The 26,038-nt window shown below is 35.0% G+C and overlaps 4 protein-coding genes across 6 annotated transcripts; 1 reads left to right on the plus strand and 3 right to left on the minus strand.

Annotated features, from left to right (window-relative positions):
- Positions 1 to 1,394: 1,394 nt before the first annotated feature.
- Positions 1,395 to 5,467, plus strand: LOC142532538 (putative protein phosphatase 2C 33). Of its 2 annotated transcripts, none has more exons than XM_075638819.1 (6): positions 1,395 to 1,964; positions 2,184 to 2,726; positions 3,431 to 3,820; positions 3,897 to 4,014; positions 4,345 to 4,568; positions 4,962 to 5,467. In XM_075638819.1, the coding sequence occupies exons 2-6, from the start codon at positions 2,481 to 2,483 to the stop codon at positions 5,415 to 5,417; spliced, it is 1,434 nt and encodes a 477-aa protein (XP_075494934.1). In that variant the 5' UTR covers positions 1,395 to 1,964; positions 2,184 to 2,480; the 3' UTR covers positions 5,418 to 5,467. The 2 variants fall into 2 exon arrangements, with proteins under 2 accessions (XP_075494934.1, XP_075494935.1); XM_075638820.1 differs by having other exon boundaries at positions 2,347 to 2,726.
- Positions 5,468 to 8,281: 2,814 nt separating this feature from the next.
- LOC142533975 (uncharacterized) lies at positions 8,282 to 11,497 on the minus strand. The gene is made up of 5 exons (XM_075640917.1): positions 10,761 to 11,497; positions 10,149 to 10,292; positions 9,468 to 10,048; positions 9,199 to 9,354; positions 8,282 to 9,096 (listed from the first exon to the last, which is right to left on the minus strand). Exons 1-5 carry the CDS (start codon positions 11,160 to 11,162, stop codon positions 8,325 to 8,327), a joined length of 2,055 nt encoding a protein of 684 aa, XP_075497032.1. The 5' UTR covers positions 11,163 to 11,497; the 3' UTR covers positions 8,282 to 8,324.
- Positions 11,498 to 14,739: 3,242 nt separating this feature from the next.
- Positions 14,740 to 15,375, minus strand: LOC142533720 (protein METHYLENE BLUE SENSITIVITY 1-like). Its single transcript, XM_075640586.1, has one exon. The coding sequence runs from the start codon at positions 15,298 to 15,300 to the stop codon at positions 14,992 to 14,994; it is 309 nt and encodes a 102-aa protein (XP_075496701.1). The 5' UTR covers positions 15,301 to 15,375; the 3' UTR covers positions 14,740 to 14,991.
- A 629-nt stretch (positions 15,376 to 16,004) lies between these two features.
- Positions 16,005 to 25,578, minus strand: LOC142532903 (protein arginine N-methyltransferase 5-like). 2 transcript variants are annotated; one of them, XM_075639447.1, is made up of 23 exons: positions 25,327 to 25,578; positions 23,721 to 23,838; positions 23,360 to 23,469; positions 23,133 to 23,222; positions 22,979 to 23,044; positions 22,540 to 22,631; positions 22,376 to 22,451; positions 21,277 to 21,363; positions 20,898 to 20,973; positions 20,618 to 20,709; positions 20,503 to 20,538; positions 20,331 to 20,399; positions 19,797 to 19,865; positions 19,653 to 19,706; positions 19,472 to 19,546; positions 18,500 to 18,592; positions 18,271 to 18,374; positions 17,875 to 17,923; positions 17,683 to 17,769; positions 17,466 to 17,571; positions 16,927 to 17,014; positions 16,508 to 16,601; positions 16,005 to 16,371 (listed from the first exon to the last, which is right to left on the minus strand). In XM_075639447.1, the coding sequence occupies exons 1-23, from the start codon at positions 25,462 to 25,464 to the stop codon at positions 16,288 to 16,290; spliced, it is 1,953 nt and encodes a 650-aa protein (XP_075495562.1). In that variant the 5' UTR covers positions 25,465 to 25,578; the 3' UTR covers positions 16,005 to 16,287. The 2 variants fall into 2 exon arrangements, with proteins under 2 accessions (XP_075495562.1, XP_075495563.1); XM_075639448.1 differs by lacking the exons at positions 23,721 to 23,838; positions 25,327 to 25,578 and adding an exon at positions 23,553 to 23,700.
- Between the last annotated feature and the right edge of the window lie 460 nt (positions 25,579 to 26,038).

Raw genomic sequence — 26,038 nt, forward strand, 5'->3', positions numbered from 1 at the left:
AGACGGTCTCACGAACTTTTATATGTGAGACGGGTCAACCCTATCGATATTCACAATAAAAAGTAATAATCTAGCATAAAAAGTAATATTTTTTAATGGATGACCCAAATAAGTGATATGTCTCACAAAATACGACTTGTGAGACCGTCTCACATAAGTTTTTACTTTTAAAAATAGATCTATAAACAAGGACAGATTTAAGATTTATGACCCTTGAGGATCGTTTACAAAGCACAAACAAAAAATTTAGATAAGAGGGATTCGAAAATGAGCAAAAACTTGTGTGAGACGGTCTCACGAGTCGTATTTTGTGAGACAGATCTCTTATTTGGGTCAAATATGAAAAAATATTAATTTTTATGCTAAGAGTAGGGTTGACATGTCTAATAGACAAAGATTCGTAAGATCGTTTCACAAAAGATCTACCATCGAACATGAATGTCATATAAAAAGAAACAAGGTTGGGATAGAAACTTCGGGTCATATTACAATAGTTTCGACATAATTTTCTTGAGAAAATATAGAAATAAGTACTCACCAAATCCCACAATATTTATAGATTTAACCCTTTTTAAATTTATTATATTTGCAAAATAATTCCATTTTTCGATTAAGTTCCTATGGAAAAAAGGTTTAAAAAATTATTAATATTAACAAATAGAAGTCGCAATTCTTTGCATTAAACTTTTTGCCATGCTACATGTAAAACATCAAATGGGATTTTTAGATATATTAATCATTTAATTAATAATTAATCGATGTGAACATTATTATTAATGGTCAATGTTAGCTGTCCATTTTATTAATTAATGTGTGAGAAATTGGTTAAATCAGAATTAGACTTGTCATGTGGGGAGTTTAAATGGGCCCTACTATCAATTACTTAGTTAATTTTAAAATTAAAAATAAATGATTGCCTAAAATATATTTATTGAACACGTTTTGCTTGGGTCTCATTTAATAGATGTATAATTTTGATATATTTCATCAAGTTCAATAAAAACACTCTAACGATGGATACAAAAATGAATACAGTTGACTGATCAGCATATCAAACTAATATATATATATATATATATATATATATGAAAATAATGTATTTTTAAAATTTTGGGAAATATTTTCTCAATATAACCAAGGAGAAAGAAAAGTAAAGAAGACCTGAAAAAAATAAATTAGATAGTTTTGGATATAAATTCTCAAAAGCTATAAAAATTCTAACTTAAAAAAACATAAATGAGTAATTATAAAAATATTATTTGATTCCACTATAAATTTTTTACTTTTAATAAGTGACTTCCTACTAATTTATCTATAATTAGTTCCATAGATATTTGAACATCTGTTAAATATATATGAGCCTATATGTATATATGTGTGTGTGATGAAAATGGATAATGAGTGGCTGAGTAGTTTCACAGTATTCACACAGAAACACACACTGACCAAGTCTTCTCTTTCTTTTCTTTCTTTAACCAGGTGGTCTTATCGACGGCTTTCTTGCGATCCCAATTCTCTGACTCCGCTCTTTGTTTTTCATCTTTTATTTTCTTTTCTTTTTTATGTGGTGTTCTTTGTTTCGTGCCATTTAATTCAATCCCTCCTTCCGTTTTTTACCTTCGAGGCACCACTTGACTGTCCCCCTCTCTCTCTCAAAATCTAGACCAATTCTTGGGATAAAAAGTAAATAAATTAATAAATAAAATACAAGAGCTCGGGCTGAAGTGCTGACTTGCGATTCATCTATTGATATTTGAGCAACTGTCGAGCTTTTTGGGTTTCCTCTGTTTGCCTCCAAGATCGAATTTTTGTTGGTCCATTTCTGCAAGTTTATTGAAGTGTCCGGTTTTGGAAGGTTTATGTTAAGTGGGTTCTTAATTGTTGATCTCCAGTTCAGACTATTTTTGGATATGGGGCCCCGTTAAGAGATTGAAGTGCGTTTCATCAACACAAAAGCTTTAAAGGTTCTCAATTTTATTCCAGATCTGTGTTGTCTCTTTCTTTTTCCTTGTTTTGGTTGTTTTCGGCTCTTTGTGTTCAATCTTTTTGCCTTTTTACATGCAAAAAGATAAGGGCGTATTTAGTTTCTTGTTCTGTGATTGTTGTTCTTTTATGCGTAGGTCTTCTTTTTATAAAAGTTAGTAATAAACAAGGCTAATTGGAAGTTTGTGTTTTTGTTATAGGTTGGAAGCTTGTTCTTCTACCACTGTATTGAATACAAGCCTGAATTTTTCCCAATGAATGAGTGTATTTTGCTTGGATAAACTGTATAATATCGTCATCAGCTTATTTTCTCGCTGAAATTCATTTTTTTTATAAGGGTCGTATTTTCTGGGTTGATTATAGGATTTAGGGAAACCTAAGAACCTTTTGGAGGATTTTGGTCTTGGATTTTTGAGACGGATCCAGTCACGGAGAATAGGGAGTGTGACTGCTTGGCTGGTCTGGAGTGCATCCTGAATATAATCAGGGCCCTAAGGATGGGGTCCTGCTTGTCCGGTGAAAGCAGGGGCAGCCCTCTTCCTGGTTCTCCTATTGGAGTTAGAAAGAGGAAGGGCTCGAAAAGGAGACTAGGCTCTCGAAATTCATCCTTTGATTTTAGGGCGGAAGAACAACTTCGTCGGACGCCTGGGCGGCTGTTCTTGAATGGTTCGAGTGAGATTGCTTCACTGTTTACCCAGCAGGGAAAAAAAGGAACCAATCAAGATGCCATGATTGTTTGGGAGGTTAGCTCATTTTATCCTTACCTTGATATTTAGATTTAAAGATAACTGAGAAAGATCAAGTCTATAGTGATTTGAGGTATATTGTAGTTTGTAGGATCACTGGTAATTTTGTCTTTAACTTGAGAGGTCAGCCATAATCTTTTTATGTGCTGTTCAACCATAATTTTCTGTGAAAATAAAGTCATTGTATTGAACTCTTCACCATTATTTTTTTCCAAAATTTCGTTTTTTTTTTTTTTTGTAGCTTTTGGACGATGTTATACTCAGCTGAAAACTGCTGCTTTCTGGTTTCATTTGCATATTTTCTTAAACAAATCCATTACTGCATGCATAAAATGATAGACCCAAGTTTCAAGATGCCAACCTCAGGGGCTGTTAAATTACTAGTCAGATTTTTTTGAGGTGGCAAAAGAAGGATATGTGATTATTGGATTTGAAGAAGTGAAATTGTAGATCTCATAGTTTGTTACAAGTCCGGTTGGTTTTGTGCTATCTCATCCAATTTAAAAACCGATAATAATGTTCCCTATAACTAATGTTGAATCTTTTAGTGCGGATTAAATTTTTTATCATCATGTTTTCTTATTTATCTTAGTTAAACTGACATCATCTCTATGGTCATTCAGTCCTTTTAGTGCTCCAATTGTCTGAAGTTACTGGTGTAAGTTTTCTTTTCTCTGATTTTTTCTGAGATTGATATCCAGAACTTTGGCTCAAGGACAGACACGGTTTTCTGTGGGGTTTTTGATGGGCATGGTCCTTACGGTCATATGGTCGCAAAGCAAGTTCGAGATTCTCTTCCTCTTAAGCTAAGTGCACACTGGGAAGTTAATATAAAAAGCGATGAAGTTCTTAGAGAGGTCAGTTTAAATACTGCTGGTAGTTTAGGCACTGGAGATAATTCCTCTGTTTCTGCTGATGAGGAAGCTAGAGCTTCTATTGATGTTGATGAATATGGCAAGAATTCTGAAGTCTTTCAGACATTGAAAGATTCTTTTCTGAAGGCTTTTAAGGTAATGGATAGGGAATTGAGAATGTATGCAAATATTGATTGCTTCTGCAGTGGAACAACGGCTGTGACTCTGGTGAAACGGGTACAACCTGATAAATTTAGAAGTGATTCTCGATGTTGTTTTCAATGTATTCTGCAATTCATATGTTCTTCTGTAGGGCCGGGATCTTGTTATTGGAAATGTCGGGGACTCAAGGGCTGTGTTGGGTACGAGAGATGAAAATAATGCACTTTTTGGAGTCCAATTGACTGTTGATCTAAAACCTAATCTTCCAGGTAAGGCTGTTTCCTCTTCCCATAATATTGGTTGTAGCACAAAATATTACTTCTCATTCTGTTCCTATCCAACTCCGAATTTTCAGCCAATTCTCCTGCTAAAATTGTGCACTTTGGAATTTTCTTGTAGGGCAGACTTGAAAAAAAATAATTTTGTAAATCCGCTGTTCTCCCCTTTATCTTTCCAAGGTCAATCACTTGTATTTATAATCATTGGATTTTAGTGGAGATGTCAATACAAATACCAAGTTTTCTGCTTTTCTTTTCTGTATATGTGTGTTTGCTTGCTTCTCCATCATATTCTTGATTCTATTCATACCTCTGTTACAGCTGAAGAAGAGAGGATACGCAAATGTAAAGGACGTGTTTTCTCCCTTCAGGATGAACCTGAGGTTTCAAGAGTGTGGCTGCCAAACAATGACTCTCCTGGCCTTGCTATGGCACGTGCATTTGGTGATTTTTGTCTCAAGGACTTTGGTCTTATCTCGGTGCCCGAAATTTTTTACAGGCGCGTCACCGATAAGGATGAATTCATAGTATTAGCAACCGATGGGGTAAGGACTAGTGATTTATTCCCCCAAACTGCAGTATTCAATTTTATATTTACTTCTAGGGTCATCCTATTATCTCTTTGTTTGCTTTTTCAGTCTCTCGTTCACCTGTCTAGTTGTTTTGTTGTGGCATGTAAGGTTGTGTTTTTCTGTCTATTTTGCTTAGATGTTCCCTTTTTTGCTGTCTACTGACTACTAGTGCTCTGCTTGGAGTTGTTTTACCATTGATTGACCTTTTAATTTTCAAAGAGATGCGTTTGTGCTACATGCCTTGGATTTTAACGATTGAATTGGTCGTGCTAGAATGACAAGGTTGTATCCTATATTAATTTAATGATATTTTACTTTTTTTTAGAAAAAAGGTAAAAGTTGATCCGATTTGTACGTGTATTGTAGATTTGGGATGTTCTTTCGAACGAACAAGTGGTGGACATTGTCGCTTCCTGCCCCACACGTTCATACGCGGCTCGGACTCTTGTGGAGTCGGCGGTGAGGTGTTGGCGTTCCAAGTATCCAACTTCCAAGGTCGATGACTGTGCTGTTGTTTGCCTTTTCCTCGACTCAAACGAGACCATACGCTCGATATCCAAATCCAAGGAAAATATCCCATCACCGGAAAAAGGTCCAACTGGGCTGAACCGTTCTGGTACGGTCAGAACCGGGGGGGATGAGGCACATGAATATGGAGATGGGGAAGGTCCAGAAGCAGCAGAAGGCGACGAAATGGTGAATATCGAAACGGGAAAAGAGTGGTTGGCTCTTGAAGGCGTCTCTCGGGTAAACACTCTGCTGACCTTGCCCAGGTATGTGCCCGGCAAAGAAGACAAAAAAGATAGTAAAGTTAAGAAATAAAGGTGGCATTTTTTCATCTATTACTTTATTAATATGCATCCCCCCCCCCCCCCCCCCCCCCCCCAAAAAAAAAAAAAAACCCATAAATGATATAAGATTTTAGGACCATTTTATATTTACGATGATTATATTATATTTTGTGTGAGATTTTTGGGGGGGATGGAGAGTTGGACCCGACTAGTATTAGAGTGTCTGGGAATGGTCCATTCTTTCTGTTTTGTGTGGTTAGAATTGGGAAAATTTTGTAGTATCCAACTCTTCCTGTTTATTATTCGAATTTGTGTGTACATCGATCGACCTGCCCATTTTATCAGATATTTTTATATTAAATATTATGCTGTCGATAATAGTTGTGGCCACACTGCAAATTTCCATTTCTGTATGCTTACTTTACCAGTTTGAGCAATGTAATGTTTCTGTCGCTATCAACTTTGGTCCATTTGTTGGTTATTTTTGAAAAAAACAAAAACCAAAAGGTGGCCGCCGCCCTATTTTACTTTTGGTTTTAACGGAGATTTTCAGCCTTGAATTGACGGCTCTCTACTTTTTTTAAAGCAACTTTTAAAAATAGTTTCCAAATGTTCAGTACAAACCCCCAAAAAGAAATCCAAAAAAAGGTATAATTACAACCATATAATATTTTCTTGACCCTTTGAATTCAATGCCTTAACAATAAATCCTCAAATTATATCTTGGATACTGACATAAATTAAATAGACTAGTAATTTGGGGTATTCAATATGCAAAATTAATTCTTGAAGGGGATAATGCAAATTATATAAATTAGGATAATTTGCCAACTTAATATTGAGAGCTACATATGAAAGTATATTAACATAAAGTTTTCAACATTAATAATAGTAAATCATTTTTGCATTGTTGTGATCGTGTATCTATCTATGTTCAACAACATTTTAAGATTGGTGCTGAATTCGAATTACAAGGTTAGATTTATTTTTCGAGGCCAATATAATATAGTTTAATCGTTCGCAGTCGAGGCAAAAATTAAACTCTTTATTCGTAAAATGTTCATGGATTTCGAAAGATACATCTTTCATGATACAACTACTTACAAATCGGAGCAGCTGCACTATAAGATTCAAATTTCTTCTAACCATGAGAAGATTACTATTCTATCTTGGCAAAAACTTGTGTGAGACGGTCTCACAGGTTGTATTTTGTGAGACGGATCTCTTATTTGGGTCATCCATGAAAAAAGTATTACTTTTTATGCTAAGATATTATTTTTTATTGTAAATATCGGTAGGGTTGACTCGTCTCACAGATAAAAATTCGTGAGACCGTCTCACAAGAGACCTACTAGGCTCTCTATTATTATCTACCTAAAAGTGCTAACCTGTGAATTTACAACTTTGTCTTTTTATTTTACGTTGCAGATAAAATATAAGGATATAAATGTAAAAGTCATATGTTTAGATAGGGCATACGAGTAAATATGTAAATATAAATTTGATAGTAAATATTGCTTATTAGTAGTTTAAAATATTTTTTTACAATTATTAATTTTAATACTAATTACTAGTATTGATTACTAATTAATTAGTTAGTTATCTGACAATCTTGTAAATTCGATAGTTTTATAGTTTAATTTTTTTAATAAGTTTTTATCTAGTATAATCTTTTAAATTTGTAAACATTTTATTCACAATGCATACGGACAGTTTCAATCGGTAGGACATTTGTAATGGGTACTTAAATCATGATTATTTGGGTTTATTATGGTAATTAAGGCAATTAATCTAAGAATAAACTATCGATTAAAAATTAGAAATAATTAGACTTTAAGTGAGATGAAAAATTTTATATAGAATAGAGTTTTCCATTTATAAATAAATATTTATTTGAGAGTACTCTTATTTTGATCATTGGTTTTGGGCTCTCAAACCTTTTTTAATTAATTATGTTCAATTCAAATATTGGTACAAAATTAATTTCTAAAATTTTAATTCTCCCATTAATGTATATTTATTTCTTGATGAAATATTTAATTTGATCTCAATTTTGGACAGGGAAGATGAAAGAACACATTAATTATAACTAGACACGATGGAGATCATTAAAGATAATTAATTTTTAAATTTATATAATTATTAAATAAATATTTATTTAGTTTCATGACTTTTGATAGCAGTTTTTTTTTTTTAAAAAAACATTGTATAGCAGTTATATAATTGTATATTGATAAATTTGAGCTTCAATTAAAATCTAATTGATAAAGGCATAAATGAAAAAAAAAATGATTTAAAGATGAATTTTTGGTTTTGATTTTAAATAATTTATTTGATTCACACTATTTAACATTTGTTTCATACAATGTTAAGGAATTAGATTTTAAATTAAATTTAACGAAATAAATTGAAGATAAAATTGTTATAAATATTTTATAAATAATATGATCGACAAATTATAAATCACGTGCGTCACTTGCTAGTATATATAATTTAGGGCAAAAACTCGTGTGAGACGGTCTCACGAGTCGTATTTTGTGAGACAGATCTTTTATTTAGATCATCTATAAAAAAATATTACTTTTTATGTTAAGAGTACTACTTTTTATTGTGAACATCGATAGTGTAGACTCGTCTCACAGATAAATATTCGTGAGACCGTATTACAAGAGACCTATTCATAATTTAGTTTGAGTAAAGGAAGTAGTGACGATGAATACAAAAGAAGAGAAAGTAGAAGGAATTAGGATCTTGAATGGGTTCAAATTCATGCTTTTCATCACCAGCTCACTGCATACATATTGAAAGAAAGAAAAGAGCTAGAGAAAATAAATCATTCCTACCATAAATTTTGCTGGGGATATAAGGGCAGAAAATGAAAAATGAAAACAAAGAAATTATTGAAAGGAAAAATATAGCCAAAAAAAGAAGATTGTGTCTACATTATTCCATTACCATGATTAGGAATGGATAGACAAGCATCATATATGTGATCACCCTCATCCCTTTTCTCCTCCTTCGGTTTCATAACTTTTCCATGGCATTCTCTGATTTCCTGCCCTTGATTACAAGCTACATGACCGTAATTTCCGATATGAAAGTTGCCGCAATTGACAGCTGATCCGGCAGCTTGAATAGGATTCATGGTCGACATATATTCCGGTAAATGTGTTGCACTAGTACTTATGGGGTAAAGACTAGTATAATTCGTGGGATAGTTCTTGATGAAATTTCCATTCATTAGAAGAGAGCCATAGTGAAATGGAGGAAAGGACACTGGATAATTAGCCGAAGAAGATCCGAAGTTGAGGAGATTATTCCCAGTTGTAGTTGAAGCCGTATGGGAGTTAGACCTCGTGATCAGGTTATGATCGTTGTAATTGTAGATGAATGACTTTGTTTTGTTGAAATCATACAATGGCGGAGGAAGATGCTGAACTAATTGCTTGCTTTGTTTCGACACATTGTTCGAGGTTGCTGATGAAAAAAAATCCGAAACGCTGTTAGGAGCTCGTGGCAGCCGATGATCTGCTTCCAGGACAAGTCCCGTGCCCGTATTTCTGGTCGAAGCTGCTGCTGCCACCGCCACCATAGGCACATCATGGCTATGTTTCCCCTCGTATGTTGTAATGACAGATTTTAAATCATTTGCAGCCCTTTCAACATGCTTCCGCACAGGACAACCGGGGTTCGTGCACTTATAATAGCTTCTGTATTTGCATGCAAGAAAATGCAAAAAAATATGATATGTTTGACATATTGTTGATCAGCTACACTAGCAATGTGTGTATTATTGCAAATAATTTACAAACCTCGGGTTAGGATTTCCTTTAACAACCTTCTGTCCGTATTTCCTCCACCGATATCCATCATCAAGAATATCAATCTCACTCTCTATCTGGACGACAACTCGTGGCTCCCGAGTGGACCTCGATACATTTGTCTCAATCGAAAAGCTCTCCCTCTTCCTGCCAATATTGAAATGCATGTGGTTTGATATTTCGATATTAAAAGGTATAAACAAATGAAGCGTTGCTTTTTCATATATAACACTCCATATATTTTTGGTTATCGTCCATACCTTTTTTTGGAATCAGATTCATCGTTCTGATCATTGTCGTCATCATGGAAGGATATGCTTTCAGTGCTTTCCACATCTTGATCCTCAACGACATTAAATTCTTGAGCTTCGAAATCTTTCATCAATGTAGGTAGTGGATCAGATTTAAAACTATAAGTACTCTGAATCGATGGATTAGAAGTGTACGCGGCCCCGTTCGGACCAGCCGATGAATCCAACCCTATATTCCTAGTTAACGTTGAACCCGCGATTTCATTATTGATCTCCAGTACATCGACACCAAACCGCTTCAACGGCTGAGGTTTTGCGTGATTGTGAGAGCCCTTGTACACGATTTCTGTAATATGGCCGTCGTGGGATCGCTCCACCTTCTTCTTGACCAGGCAGCTTGTGTGGGTGCATTTGTAATAACTCCTTGGATATTCACTCCCTTTCACATGTTTCTGGCCATATTTCCTCCAGTAGTACCCATCTTCTGTCACTTCTTTAGGAAAATATGCCCCCTTCTGTTGCTTTTCCAGGCACTCTTTTTTCTTATTTTCTTGCAAATCCACTGGATGTTCAAAGTATTCCTCAACTGCCTGCATGCGCCAAGAATTCATTTCATTACAAAAGTAAACGAAACTATGAAACATCCGTAATCCATAGATCAGTTGCACATATAAATATTTACGTACGTACTTTGTTGTGAGGCCTTATGTAATTGTTGGCCACTGAACAAGGATCCGTATTCCCATTGGCAGCAAGTTTCCATTTCAGCTTTAATCTGTCGTGATTAGGTGATGGAAATTGAAAGGTTCCAGTGGTTGGAGATAGCTGTGCCCCCTATATATATATATATATATATACACATAACCAAAATTCATCCAAATTAGTGTACTTAGCCCTTGTTCACAATCAACGGCTTGCTTGTTTGCAAATTTCAGAAATATTTCAAACACTTCAAGTATCTTAGCAACATATTATAAATAAGTTTCAAATTTCTCTGGGAGCTTGAACTCTGATTTTTGAACAGATTTTCAAACACTTAATTTCTTGAACAAATTCTATATTTATGTCGTTTGCATATGAATTACTTGTAATGATTTTATTAAACTTAGTAATTGGATAAGTGATCTTGCACAAATCTTTTGAGAAGCCAACTCACTTGCTTAAGGAGTAGTACTATTACCTTAATTTTGGTTACACGAACTGACAAAACTAAATATCGATTACAAATATTTTCCATGCACATACGTTATTGTAAGTACTTTTATATATGTTTGAAAAATAAAGAGGTATGATAATTGGTACCTGAGCATTTGGTAGCATCTCAGGGGAGTCGAGCAAGGCGGAGGGACTAATTCCAGGTGGCACCGTGAAATACGGCGAGCCTAGCAGCGTCGACGGTGACGTCGAATGCGGAGGTGGCTTGTGTGGTGTCCTGATCAGGAATCGTGGCTGCACGTTCATATTCCGAACATTGAAACCACATTTCGCGGCCCTCCTCTCTGCGATGCTAATCATCATGTTACTCCGCTCACCTCCGCCTCCTCCGCCGCCACCCCTATTTGTCAAAACAATATTCTCATGCTGATCTACGTGAAACGATGACGATGATGACGAAGACGGCCTATGATATATTTCTTGATTTCTGTTGATTAACGGAGCTGATGGTGATGATCTAGAGCTGTCGCCGGTATGATTCGACTCCATGATCACCAAATCAATCTTTGAAATCGACCATAGGAATTGGAAAACAAAAGGTAAAAAACAATCTGGATTAATAAATTGTAAAGTCACACATTATATATAACACACACACACACAGCTTTCTTGATGATTCATAAATTCAATATTCTGCAGGAATATTATGTCACAGTATCAATCAATTGAAAACCCTGACGATTAGATAAGGGTTTTCAAGATTTTGATTGATACTGTTTGATCACATTAAAGGATATGTATTTACAGGAGAAATTATATGTATAAATAATAAATATGGAAGAAACGGTGGTTGTATGTATATATTTGTGTGTGGTATTGAGGGAGAGATATAGTGTTTACTGATTAATAATGGGACAGATGAATGAATCACTTGCCATGCAAAGTTAATGGAATTTTATTAATTCCACGTAGCTGTCTAATTATTTAACTCTGCTTTTTTCCGAGAAAATTGTAAAATAGTTTTGTGATGTATGTTTGGTCTTTTAGATTATAAAATTTCAGTTAGAATATACTTTATATACTGATTTTTTGGCAATGTCAGTCATTTTTCATCTCAAGTGTTAATGTAATACTACAACGTCGGTGTCATATCAACTTCGTAATGATGTCACATCAATACGACGTCGGATTAAAGACTAAAATTATCCAAAAAACATTTATAATTGACTAAAATTAAAATTTGAGAACACATATTTATGTAAGACTATAATAGATTGAATGTATTTGATTCAAGGATCTCACGGGTCGTATTTTGTGGTAGAGTTGGCCCGTCTCACGGATAAAGATTCGTGATACCGTCTCACAAGAAACCTACTCTTGATTCAAATACATAGTATATCATGAGTTACATAATATTCACATAACAAGTGTGATTGATTCTCTAGTTGGATAATCATAATTTTGTTGCGCTTGTAATGTATAATTAGTTGGCGGGTGATTTGGAATAGTTGTGGTAAAGCGAGAAACTTGAACGGAAGTTTAGGTACACGAAGACTGTACTATATATACATACATATATGTATTTGTGTGTGTATATAACTAACTACTCCCATCTATATTTATGGCCATTTTTGTTATTCGCCTAGCTATATATGGCATATGAGTAAGTAGATGAGATTCAACTTAATTTCTTCATTTGTATTATCGTACCAAAGTATTTGATTTTAGTGTTTATAATAAAAGAAAACAGATGTAATGAGACGAAATCTCGGATTCGATATTCAGTTGTAACAAACATCACAAACGTCTCAAAAAAAAGACGATGTAAAAAAACGTCAATTTTCTAACTGATCTGAAGGATGGAAAACAGAGAAATATTAACACAGCCCCTCCTGTGCTTGGTATCTTTCTTGATCTGTTTATTTGAGTAAATTTTATAAACCATCTGTATGGAAATCAAATTTTGCACATCTGAACTCAATTCCTCAATCCAATCTTACCAAACGAAGGAATCACAAGATTCGATTACTGTATTCTATAGCTCAATGTAGAATAGATGGTGAAAACGAATCGAGCTACTCTCAAGTTCGGTCAAAACTCGAGCTTGTATGTGTATGTGTGTGTGTCTATATATATATATATATATATATATATATATTGATTATATTTTTTTAAAAAAAATCGTTTTAAAATAAATTCAAAATCGAGGTGTTCGAGCTCCAGTAGTTGAAATTTTTTTCGAGTCAAGCTCAGCTTGATTGCAGCCCTACGTTACAGGCACACATTTGGCTACAAAAACAATTAGATGAGCGACATGCAACACACGGGGCAGGCGTGTCTGTCTCTGCAGTCGCATGAAACACATCTGATTGCTCGATTAGTTCACATGCAATCACATTCTTTTGCTATATAATTGCTTGGCGCAAGGCAAGGCCCAACAATTCAAGGAATGAAGAACAAAGCAAGCATACAAAATTATTAAGCCCCGCAGTTCATATTCCTCCACTATTTCTTGACGTCTGAATAAGGATTCAGTCACCACGTATCAAAAAGTGCACAAGATTTCCTTCAGAACCCAGAACTATATTTTCTAGGCACCAGAAACTAATTCTGACTCATTCAGACCATTAGAATCAAGTTGAAGAGGAAACAAGAAAGAAGTTCCATACATGCTCACTCGCACAAAATAAACCACTCTTGTCAAACATAACAAGAAACACCTTTCTCATGGAGTCGAAAACAAATCATCATCCCATCAAAGAAACAAAATAAACCATTATGTCAAACATAACAATAATAAATTAGCTCAACGCCATAAAATAGATAATGAAAATGTCTGTAGCATGTAAAAAATATAAACAATTGGTACAGACACGGGAGACCTCAAACCGAGCACTTGGCAGCATCACCAACCACAACAAAAGAACATATGAAATTGATAAAGTGCAAGATATACAGCATTGGAGGAAATCTAAATAAACAATCATTCACTATAGCAATATCATAATGTGACAATGAGTGATACCATGATCTGGAACCATACAACGAAAGAAAGTTTACAGTTTGCCTAAATCTACAGTCCCCAACATTTGAACAGACAGCGTGATGTATTTACTGGACCAAAATTCTCTATAAAAATCATTATAAGGACACTGACAAAATATATTGATTTTTCAATCCACGGCTTAAATATCTGTAGTAAATTCAACAATCATATATCTGATTGGTATGTGTGTGAAGCTTGAAACCAGAAAATATTCATATAGAACTGCTGATTTTTAGAGTTTCATAACAAACTTGCTCAGATATGTTGCCAGCGTAGATGAGAAACTATGGGAAAACAGTAAGCCTCGACTACCAGGTAAAGCTCACTGTCTCGACAATTTTGAAGATGCATGCATATCAGAAATAAAGCATAAACTCAATACAGGAAATCACCAAGTCTTTTAAAATCCAGTTCATGATTCATGATAAAGACTATTCCTATAAAATAGGCCAGACAACTCGTCCTGGCAATGCGTGGCAATCTAACTTCTTGCCCAACGCCCTTAACACTAAAACAATAAGAGAATCAATCATATAGAAGAAATAAACCTCATGATTTCATTTGAGTAATACCCAAGCGCACAATGACAGTCAAAACTTCTTAAAATTACAAACTCAAGCTAAAAAAGTTTCTCAACTCACTCAGTTTTCTTCTTCTTATTTCGAAATCAGAATATAGACAAGTTAGCGATGATGTTCACGATATTTTGTGAATTGACATTGAAAGTATTTAAAACAACCCTTCCAATTACAATAACAATCACATAGGCAAAAGAATAACTCGTTAATGCAAAATTAAACCTGTTGGACTGCGCTAAAACCACAAAAAGCATTGAAAAAATACAAGCTATGTCCCCCCTGTTGTTCCTAAATAGATTAGTATGTCCACACGATCAATGCTAGAGTCAAGAAAGCATCACCACTAATGAAACTGCAAGAAAAATTTCCAATTTCCACGATAGGTTTTCGAGTTCCACTTATTGTGATGTACGAGTCCAATTTTTTCTTCACAAGAATGACGGTTTTTCTTCATTAGTATGTCCACATATCTTGAAAATCGAACAATAATGAACAACACCTGGCACAAACACACAACAGAGCAACTTCATCCACACATAAGCAGTTTTAATACATACAACATGATAAAGCAAAGCGGCATAACATTTCAGTGACACAGAAGTCTCCAAACTCTGCTAAAATTATTGCTGATGTAAGTATCTACATAATAGGCCAACTGCAAATAGCGATATGAAACTTTTTTCTGGTTTTGAATTTGGAATGAAATAGGTAAAACAGGGAGCAGCAACCAAGAAGAGAGTGAGGGGATCGAGCTTCACTTCTTGAGACTGCCTCGAACCCCGGGCTTAGGCTTGGAGGTCTCGGCTCCGGCGTGAAGATTGCTGAGCGAGGATTCGTCAAAGGGGATCTTGGGATGGCGCGCTTCGTGGTGAATCTGCATAGACTTCATGTCGGGGGCAGTGATCTTGCAGAGGGGACACTCGAGTTTAGCGTGTCCGCCTTTATCCTGTCCGGAACGATCGGCGAGGCCCGCCCTCCCTCCACCGCGGTTGGTTGTAGCTGCGTCGACTTTGGAAGCGATCTCCTTGGCCGTGTGCTTCTTGGGCTTGGCCTTGCCAGTCATGATTGGTAAGAATGCTGCGATTTTCTTTCCTAAACGCCGCGAGGGTTTCTGGAGGAGATGATATTATCAAATACAGAGGCCCATATATATTCACACTCGTATAAGTATTTTTGTTTATATTTTTTCCCCGAAATTAAATTTGAAAACAATAGAGAATTTTCAGTCCAAGTTAAAAATTAGTTATTTCAAAAAATTTATTTTTTCCCCCAAATTAAATTTGAAAACAATAGGGAATTTTCACTGTCCACATTAAAAATTAGTTATTTCAAAAATCGAGTTGTGATACATGTGATGTGTTTGTTTCGAAAAAATTATAGAAAATGAAGTGGGTTTTTTTTAAAAAAATATTAAAATTAAAACGGTACGAGACGTGAAAATAAACTTTCCATTAACAAAACATTATATAAAGCTTTACAATGTTTTTTATTCTTAAATATTTGATTGCAAGACTCTTGGATCCATACCTGGGAAAATAGATTTGTCCCTCGATTCTTAGTCAAGGCTTCAATTTTCTCACGAAGTGGCAGGATAAAACAAGAAACCCAACTAAACACCGTAATGGCCATCGGACACAAGTATTTCGAAACAAGAATTACCAAGTCCAAACATACTAAGATGTTTGCAATTATCAAATGTGTAATTTCCAGGTCGATCCAATATAGATGCACACAGGGGCTGGGCGGAATGGTGTCTTTTAACGAAGAAATTCAAATTTTTCATATTACTTCAAAAAATGTGGTCAAACCCAAAATACAGAAATCTGTCCGACTTTTAGTCCAATCGGACTGCAGAAAGAAGGTTTTACAGCAAACTTCCAACCATCCCCTCAACTACATTTAATGGCCATTGGTCTAATATTAGAGCCGCTGGAATATGTAAAGCAATTACAAGTTACTTCCTCTCTTCATTGGTCTACAACAATGACGTCTCAACTCATCTTTTGCTGTTTAAACAATACTATCAATGTGACGAAATCTTGTGACAAGATTACAACCCGACCCAATATGAGCGACCATTCGTGTTGTGCAGAGGTGTGGCAGAAGGCGAAGTCACACACCACTCGTACCAAACCTGGTTTATGTTCACGTCACATCAGATGGACCAAAATTTTATTACCATCGTTTTATAATAAATTGAATTCAACACAATAAAGTCAGATATCATGTCCAAAAAAGTAGAAAATCGAACACAAGGCTGAGAAGCACACCTTGGTAGAGCCAGAGCATCGCCAAAAATGAACTTCCAAAGGAATACCAGGTTGAACACACACAGGCGTCCTCAATGGGAAAAATACAGGGAACCTGTTTGTTTATGTCAAAATGAGGAACTCAATCATGCCTAGAACTTGATCCAAAAAACTAGGCAAAAAGGTAAACAGCATCTGTTTTCACTTTCATACATGCCTACATACATAAAAAATGAACAGCGTATACTACACAATTTTTCAATTTTCTTAAAATGGAAAGTCTTGAATGGTCATTGTCCCTGTCGTAAAAAAAAAAAAAAACCCAACCTCCTGTCACGAATTTACATCTATGAAGCACAGCTTTGCAAAGATTCAGTATAATCAAGGAAAAACAAGACGCTAGGAAACAGAAAATAAGCAAAACTATAGAATAACCTTACCAGCTGAACATGTTTGGGGTAGATGTCGACGGTTCAATACCAAGACGAACATCTTTGTACAGTGTAGCATCAAAATAACCAGCAAATCCTTTCAGTGAGGTAAAAAAAATTCATCAAAAAGCATAAAATTGAAATTATTTTCAAATTTTCAATAATTTTGGCACTCGTGGCTAGCTATATAGATAGATGCAGATGCAACAAGATAGAGCTGTTTTTCTTTGTTTACACTTTCTCCATGTGGTTATATAATCCATGGATTTCAGAAGGTAGAACATTTTGAAATGGTCAGAGAACCAAACTTTCAAATTAAGAACTGTATAGATGAAAATTCGTAGTAAAATAAAACTGTAATGTTGTATATTGATTCAAACACCAAAGTTTTTATAAAATTATGACCTTCCTTGTCAAAGGATACCCTAAAGCAAGAAAAATACCTTAACAGAATAAAATTCTCCTCTTCCTAGCAATGCTAGGTACCCCACTAAGAAGCTGGATATTGAATCGCAAAAAGTGAAATAAGAACTTAAAAATTCACATACCATGAACCAAAGCTGAACCAGTGTCTTTAGGAATATCAAAATGTAGCTTTTTGTATCGCTGATTGCTTTTCTTGTTTGAGTATTCTGGATGGATAAATGTGAAAACCTATTGAAGCAAATGAAGTAAACAAATAAAAGGCCGGCACCAATCTAAATCATGCTACAAAAGTGAAACTTCCCTATAAATACTGATCAACACGCATCCAGAAGAACTAACTGGTTGGGTTTGAGCAAGCCTTGCCACTCGATGGAACTTGACAACATAAGCAGTTTCAAAGTGCAAGAGATCTTTATGTGACTTGATCTATACCAATCACAGAATAAAACAGAAACATGAGAAAGGAGGGAAAAATGAAGAAATGAAGAAAACTCGATCAAACAAGTAAAATCAGCAAGACAAGGACTTTACATCATTGTAGAGTTTGGAAGCAGTCACAGGTTGAATGAAACTTGTATACCTGTCAAAGACAAAAGGACTTTATACATGATAAATTTTGAGCTATGAAATTTTTGACGAGAGAAGCATTTTAGCTGCTAATGAATCGATCAAGTCACTTTTCTCATGGAATTAAATCAAGTCTTTTGTGCTAACTTTAGTTAAAATAAGATATGCATCATTGATGCAAATATTCCAGACTTGGATACTCCCAAGAATTTGCTCTTAAACAAGCATCAAACATTTCTTACACGAAACCATATCAAATCCACTCACCGAAAACCAGGAGGGCAATGCAATTACAACCCGGAGTATGGATTAAAAATAGAGAAACTGAAAGCTTATTTCATTCGGGAAAAAAGAACTTACGATGAGGGGATTGAGATCCCATCATGCTTCAAAAACCTTTGGGCTCCATCAAGACACTCAGGCGAGAGCTCGTTATCACCAAAAGATCCCAGCAATTCACTGACCTATATTATGTGTTTTTAAGAATAAAAATATGAGCACACAATTTCAACAAAGTGGCATCTTAGGTTTATACAAGAAATGGTTTGCTTTATTGCTTCATCTTCATTCAACTTATTTGGCAGCATACCAATATGTCAGCTTTCTCGGGAGCATCCCAACTTCGCATGTCACTTGAAACAATGGAGACAACATCTTCCCAGCCCTCCAGCTTGACCAAACTCTATTTCCATAAATTTGAAATAATTCATAATAATCTCATTCATGAACATAACTACTATCAAGGATTGAATCCAGATATCAAATTTGGGAAAAAGTTAGCAACAAACCAACAGCACCGAAAATTCAAAGTTATCAGTAAAGATAAAAATGAGAAAATGAACTAGCTCTAATGACGTAAAATACATGCAGGGGAGGGCAAAGAAAAAATTGCAGGAGCAAAAGCTCAAAATAAACATGGTTTCCAATTCATGAAATTACATCATACCTCCAGTTAAGAATATTCTACAATTTACAAAAATGCAAAACATTTCAAGCTCCTTCAGCTGTATTGTGCCATTAATTGTACTTCTAAGTGGTCAGAATGGACTTTTCAATCTTTCAGCAACATCACATCAATTACGGAACATTTAGATTAACATTATAGCTAGTAGTGATGCTAGAGATTTTTTCATCTGATTTCCATTCAGTCCTTTAATACGCCAAGAAACATGGAGGGTTACCAATACACTTTACTCAAACTGTTCTGAAGTGGAAAAAGATGAAGAGCCAAAACAAAATCTTCAATAACTTGAAGGTAAAAGAATTAACATTCTGTTTTAATTCCAAAAGAATTAACATTCTGTTTTAATTCCACAGCAATTCCAAGGGGAAGATTTTCTACCACAGCGCATCATAAAAAATAGTATCCATAATTGTGGTCACAAAAACTTGTCGTAACCAGTGGTTTACATTAGGAGTATTAGACAGCATATTTTTATTTACACTAAACAGCTATAATTCAGTAATAACATCTGCTCATAACATGTAAGCCACAATCTGATAATGAAAAATAGTTCCATGAAGAATACAACATGAAATAGATGAGAAATCTACAACTTACATGAAGTGTTACCACTGCATTTGGATTTTTTTCGACAGCATAGACTTTTAATTTCCGTTCAGTTTCTTCAGCTGCCTGCAAAACAAGGACAGGGAGCGAAACAAATTAAGTAAAGATATAAGGGCCAAAAAAGTCATGTTATCCATCTGTTTCAAAGCATCAGCAGAAAGTAAGAACGGACCTGTAAGGACGCTCTGACAAGAGGCCCTCGTCCAGCACCCACAACCATTAATACCTAAAAAATAAAAATGGAGTAAACATAGAGGTTCTACAATGATGCATGGGTATTTCAACAATAACGATACTATATAGTAAGAGAACAGACAGTTGTCACCGCAGAAGCATTTTCATCAGGAACCCTATCCACCAAAGCTTTAGCAATTGCTCTTTGATACTGCGTAATAAAAGAAAAATCCATAAACTGCTCGGTTAAGTGATAAAACTGATAGAGAACCATTGCAAATTCTTCTTTCTTGTCTCTCTTCCACTTACTTTCGTTTGATAGAGAAGGGTTCATGAAGAGGGTGCATAACACGTCAAAGTTAATCATGTTATCAGTTTACAAAAACAAATATGTATTGTCAAACTGGCATGCCATTAATTTCTTAAGGCATAATATATACAGTGAGGATCAATCTGATGGATTGAAGGTAAGCGTTAGCATACTGTCAGTTCACTACAATCAAAATATGCACCGATAATTTCCAGCCAGAAAAGATTTATACAAGTTGAAGAGCTTTCTTGTGATTTAAGGGATCAAAGGCACAATGACATATCGGGTACGAATGCGATGATTATAACAAGTCCACCCACAAGTATGAAACATTTTTGCAACATATCCAAGCAATCATTGGCATACCTGGCTATATTTAACCGTGTCCTTTTCAAATGTCTCGTATGTTTGAGCCTCTAAATTATCCATAAGGGGCTGCAAGTTAAAAGGCCATTGGGTAATCAGGATTCCGCAGATAAAAGACCGAAAGCTGGAAAGTATAATTGTGACAGAAAACATAAATGACATTAAGACATACTTGCAAGGGTGATTGGAGGTAATCTCTGTACCCAACCTGATAGATGCAACGAGGAACTTGGTGAATTTGATAAGAAAGGTAAATCGGGCCATCTCATGTGATAAAGGGTAATTACCTCAAAGCATTCTTGTTCAGGAAGAGGAATCATTTTTTGATAGAGATGTGCAATATAATCCAAGTATGGTCTTAAAGGATGTCTCCGATTACCTTTACAAAATATTGTTACAAGCATTTGCTGAGTTATAATTTCATCAAGAGACCAAAAACTGTCAACAGCACATATTAAGAAACACCATGTTGAACTGCAAGCAGTTCACTCAAGGCGGGAAAGAGCAAGGTATTTTGCCTTTGACTTTGACAATAATGAACTAAGTATGATGTTTCATAAGTCTTACTATCAATATGATTATCAGCACCCGATCCTGAAGCAACCACAGGTAAATTGTGTGCTGGTTCACCAGATATCACTATCTGTAAAATCCCCACAAGAAGCAATCTATATGAATTAAAAGTCAACTATGATGGATGGTACAATAAAACATTCATACAGTCATGCTATAAAGTATAAAAAACAACATTATGCAGTGAGCAGATTTGAAACCTCTAATAAATTCCCCCTCAGAAAATTGTGGCTTCAAGCCTTCAACTAGGACCAGTTATAAAAATAATAACTCCATATTGTAAAAAGTTATTCTCTTTGAGGTTCTTAACAATTTGCCTCCATGAGCAACAATTACATGTTTATATTGATGACAGTGTAATTGACTACACTACCTGAATTGAGTGATTGAAAAATGATGTAATCATACTCTGGTGACGTTTAGAGAGGCAGGGGTAGCCACTCGCATTGGTTAAGAAAGACTGAAAAAGCAGTAACCAAGAGCATAATTAGGAAAATCCAAAAAGCAAGTGAGTAAAGAATAGTCTGTTAAGTGAAAGGCAGTTCAATAATTTTAAAAACCAAAAAATATAAGTATAGAAACAGAGATATTTCTATGACATGTATTTCTCTTTGTTCGTTCACTTCACAGCAAGAATTGTAACTCCATAGCCAGTAGAAAGAAATATGGAAGAAAGAAAAGTGGTAAAATAATTCCCATTGCTTGCAGCTACCGCCAGAAGAATTGTTTTGCACGGCTCTTTTGTCAGGCTTTACAAAGTGAGATATCTTCATGCTGCTAAAGAATTGATAGGAAGCTTTTGTGTTGAAGCATTTTTGTGTTTTCCTTATTAATTATGCAAATAGCATGGGTGAAGTTGGTGCGGGAAACCCGAAGACAGAACAAAGAAGTAAAGCAAGCACAACTAATGTCGCGGCACTCAAACTGTAAATAAGCCTGAAAAGAGCATCCAACTGTCCCCACCAACGCTGGTAGCCCCTCTAAGGATAAGAACAATATTGGCAGAAAAACACCTACCCCTCTTTCTCCTCCTGTCAGATATCTCCTCATATTTAGGGAAAAGATAATGAGATGGCGGATGCTCTTGCTTCTGAAGTCCACCTTAAAGATAATGAGATGGTGGACGGCACCTTGAATAGACACATTCATTCTCTTGCATAACTTGATGTATCAGGCTTACCTCAAATTTACTCACAAGTCACAAGCTCTTTAATTTCTTTCTATGATCTTGGTCTAATCTTCCTTAACTTTTTCCTTTAATAAATATCCGCCTTCTTGGTGGTTTTAATTAAAAAATTCTCTCCCTTTCTTCTTCATTTACCTCCCAGAAACTCAGTTTTCAATGTCCTTCCTATACTTGCAAAGAGTTCATGGGCTATTCTGACTAGTATTACAATATCAAATAAATGCAACAATTAAGCAAATAACAATTCAAAATGTGAATGTACATAAAGTTCTAGCAAAAAATTTACTTTTGTACCAACAATGGCCGCCCTAACAGGCTCTCCAAACCATCTTTCCACTGAAGAAGCGGAAGGTAATGAGGACCTGATCGATACAAATAACAGAACTATTACATATATACTTAAAAGTCAATCGATAAAATATCAAGAATCATAATATTATGTGAGCTCACAAAATATCAAGTGCGACTGATAATTGACTATGATGTTCACAAAGAAGCTGAAAGGAATTCCAAAGTTCCCAAGAATCATTATGAGCTTCATCCTGTAGGATAATTATAACAAATTGATGTAAGATACCAATTGTGTGAATTAAAATCAGAATTCATAAAGAAAAGGTAGATATTCTTAGTTTAATCATTCTTCATTCACTATGAAATTCATCTAATTGTTCAACCAATCGCACAAACTGAATGCGTGAACGACCATCGAGTAAAGAAATTCCCAAATAAAAGAGTCATTTTATGTTGTCAAAACAAACTAATTCCACCAAGAATATCTCAGTACGTAAATAAATCCAAATTAGATGTACATGGGAAACATAATATAAGATGGATCTCCACCTGGACTCTTGGAGAGATAAATGTTTGCGAGACTATGAAAAATACTCACCTTATGATCTGGATTCCTTGTTTCTGTGACATTCTCAGACTTCTTCAATGGAATTCTGAGCCACAACTTTACAATAATAGAAAACAATAAGAACAAAGTTGGCGAGCTGGTAAGCTAAATATGATACCGACATTAAACTTAATCGGTGCAGTACCTGCATACTGTTCAAGTTCTGCAAAATCTGATTCAGACATTTGGCATAATTTGCAAAAGAAGTTCCCTTGGGTGTAGGTAGAAGGCAAGCCTGCAGAAAATGAAAGGGGAATAAAAATATCTCCTTATGCAGGTCTGAGAAAAGCAAACATTACAGGCATGTAAAGTCAGGGTTAATTTGGTCAGTATCTTCATTTTATTATGACCAACAGACAAAGCTGAGTTCACCTGTAAAGATAGGTGAGAAGCCCAAGATATTTCTTGCTTCAAAGCAATTTCGGAATCCTTCCGCATTGTCTCATCTTCAGAATCCAAGTCAATCCAAGAGCTTATTTTACCTGATAACAAGTGGCGCCATGAGCTGATGTTGTTTACAAAAAGCAAAATTTAACAAACAATTCACAACAAAAAATGTAAATACTCAATTTGCAAATGAACAATTTACTCGAGGTGACAGAATTACTGTAAAATATCCAATGTGAAAATCATTCATTCAAGAGTCTTCAGGAGGAAGATCGGTAGAAAAAACTGATAATAGAACTTAGAAATTGAAAAAGGATAAGGACTGCAGCCAGAAATGAGGTACAACCAACAATATGACTGCTCCACTGCGAAGGGCTCAAAACCAAGTCTGAACCAGCAAAGGGTAGACAACTGGATATACTGCTGTCATCATCTACTATGCTGGGCCTATAATCTGGTTCCATCTGCATCATTTAGTGTAAAATTTTAAAAAAGAGTTCCATTGACAATAAGAGAATTTATAAAGATACAATTCTTTTTTATTTAATATCTAGCTTGTTTTTATCTTAAATGTCACGTTGCTATGATGAGCTATCAATTACAAAACAGTATATTAAATATTCAACCATGCATTAACAGATGAAAAGGATGCCATCTGTTAGATAATGAGTAAAACATTCGAGAACAATTACAAAATGTTAAATCATGATAGAATGATGAAACGTTAACATTTAAGGAACCGTATGTGAAATATCACATACTAGAAGATAAATTCATACCAAGTCAAACAAGCGCTATCGTAGTATACATTATATTACAAAGTACAAGCCAACTAGCAATTGAAGAATAACAAAAATGCAACCACACCACATAAAGTGGACAAGCAGACCACCATTAAGATCCCATTGATTAGAATTTTAATCATAAATTACTACAGTTAGTAAATCAATACAAATTTTACTCGATAGATTCTACTCCTGTACTGTGCAATAATGAGATCTCAATTTATTCACATCTTTCTACTTTCTTAAAGTAAGAAGAGATGAATAACGATGGGGAAGGCAGCAACGTAAGATGAAAATATAACTCTGAAAAAATCGTAAGAAATTAAGAACTGCTATAAAAAGTCCAATTATACAATCGAAGTGTGTTTTACATATAACATTCTTCAGGAAGATGTTACATCATGTCCAACAAGTTCATGTAGGCAATAACCTCTGCGAGAGAACAAAAATCTCGTGAAAAAGAGGCCATCAACATATTGATTTAGGTGCGCTTACTGACCATTCACACAGAAAGACAGCCATGCAGCTGATGTGTGACTGGCTAATTAGCCACCATGAGCTTATTGAGGTCCTGACTACTAGAGAAGGCAATTAAAAGAAATTGTTGGAGAATAAATAAGACCACCATAATGTTCTAATTCAGATTAATACCATACTTGCTCAAAATGATTTTTATTTCATTTCTCTAACTTTTTTCAATTCTGTTTCATGTTCTGCATATCTGCTCTCATAAGCAAAACAAAACGCCTTTCCTTTCTGCCCTAGCATTTTTTCCAGCAAAATTTGTGTAACTATTACAGGAAAATCTAAATAGGACACAAAAATAATTTTTTTTTTTACATATAGAAGATGTGACAATATGTGGTAGCAAATATTTCAGCTTCAGACAAAGTACTATCAGACTTGAAGGAAGCTCGTCGTGTATAACCTTGAAAAGGTATCAAATTGGCTATAATGTGTGTTGTAACCTGGGTATGCATATGATGATTTAGTTCACGCTCAAGTACTTTATTATGGGCTTAACTTCCATATTGCACACCTAAACCTCCACAATACCAAACGAAGGCAACTTGTTCGGGTGCAAACACATACAAATGCCAAAGAATGAGCAATAAAACAACTTTAACAGAAAAACGAGAAGAATTATACGCACACCAGAGAACTTACCAAAGGAACAACCAGAAAATCAAACCCACCATGGAGGTTGAAGGAGAAGAGGTTAGGCACGTCATCTTCGAACACCGTCTCCACACCGCAGAAACGGGAGGAGTCGCTTTTGGGCCCTCTAGCATCACCCAGAGGCATTTTTTCCTTATAGTATCTTTTTCTTGATAGTCTTGCAACGTCGATTTGGGTGTTTAGGGTTTTAGGGTTTAAGCTCGAGGTGGGTCACTGAGGCTTTTGAGCACACTCTCCTTGGCGGGCGAAAGGTGTCTCCCAATGGCCGAATAAACGCTCTTTCACCCCTAAACTAAGATTAAAATATATTTGGATCCTTTCGAAATAGAAACATTTGTTTTTACACCCCCAATAAATTGATGATGGCCAAATCTCTTGTTTCCACTTTTTCACTAAGGATTTGAACCGATCAAAGACCAACTGTTTTTAGCAACATATGAAAACCATGACAAATTATTTTTAAAATCAGCCAAATCTTTGAATATTAACAACATGTCTATATTTTGATACTTGATAATAAATAGATTGTTTCGTTGTATAATGATATAAATTATATATATTAAAAAAATATTTATTCGAATTAAAATTATAAAATCATAAATACCGTCTACTCGCTTAAGATTGCTCGTGGATTAGCAATTGCTTATAAATTTTATTCTGATTGTTTTCATTGCTCATCCGATGAATGTAACATCCATTC

The sequence above is a fragment of the Primulina tabacum genome, chromosome 18 (genome assembly GCF_025594145.1).
Source record: "Primulina tabacum isolate GXHZ01 chromosome 18, ASM2559414v2, whole genome shotgun sequence".
NCBI lineage: Eukaryota > Viridiplantae > Streptophyta > Magnoliopsida > Lamiales > Gesneriaceae > Primulina > Primulina tabacum.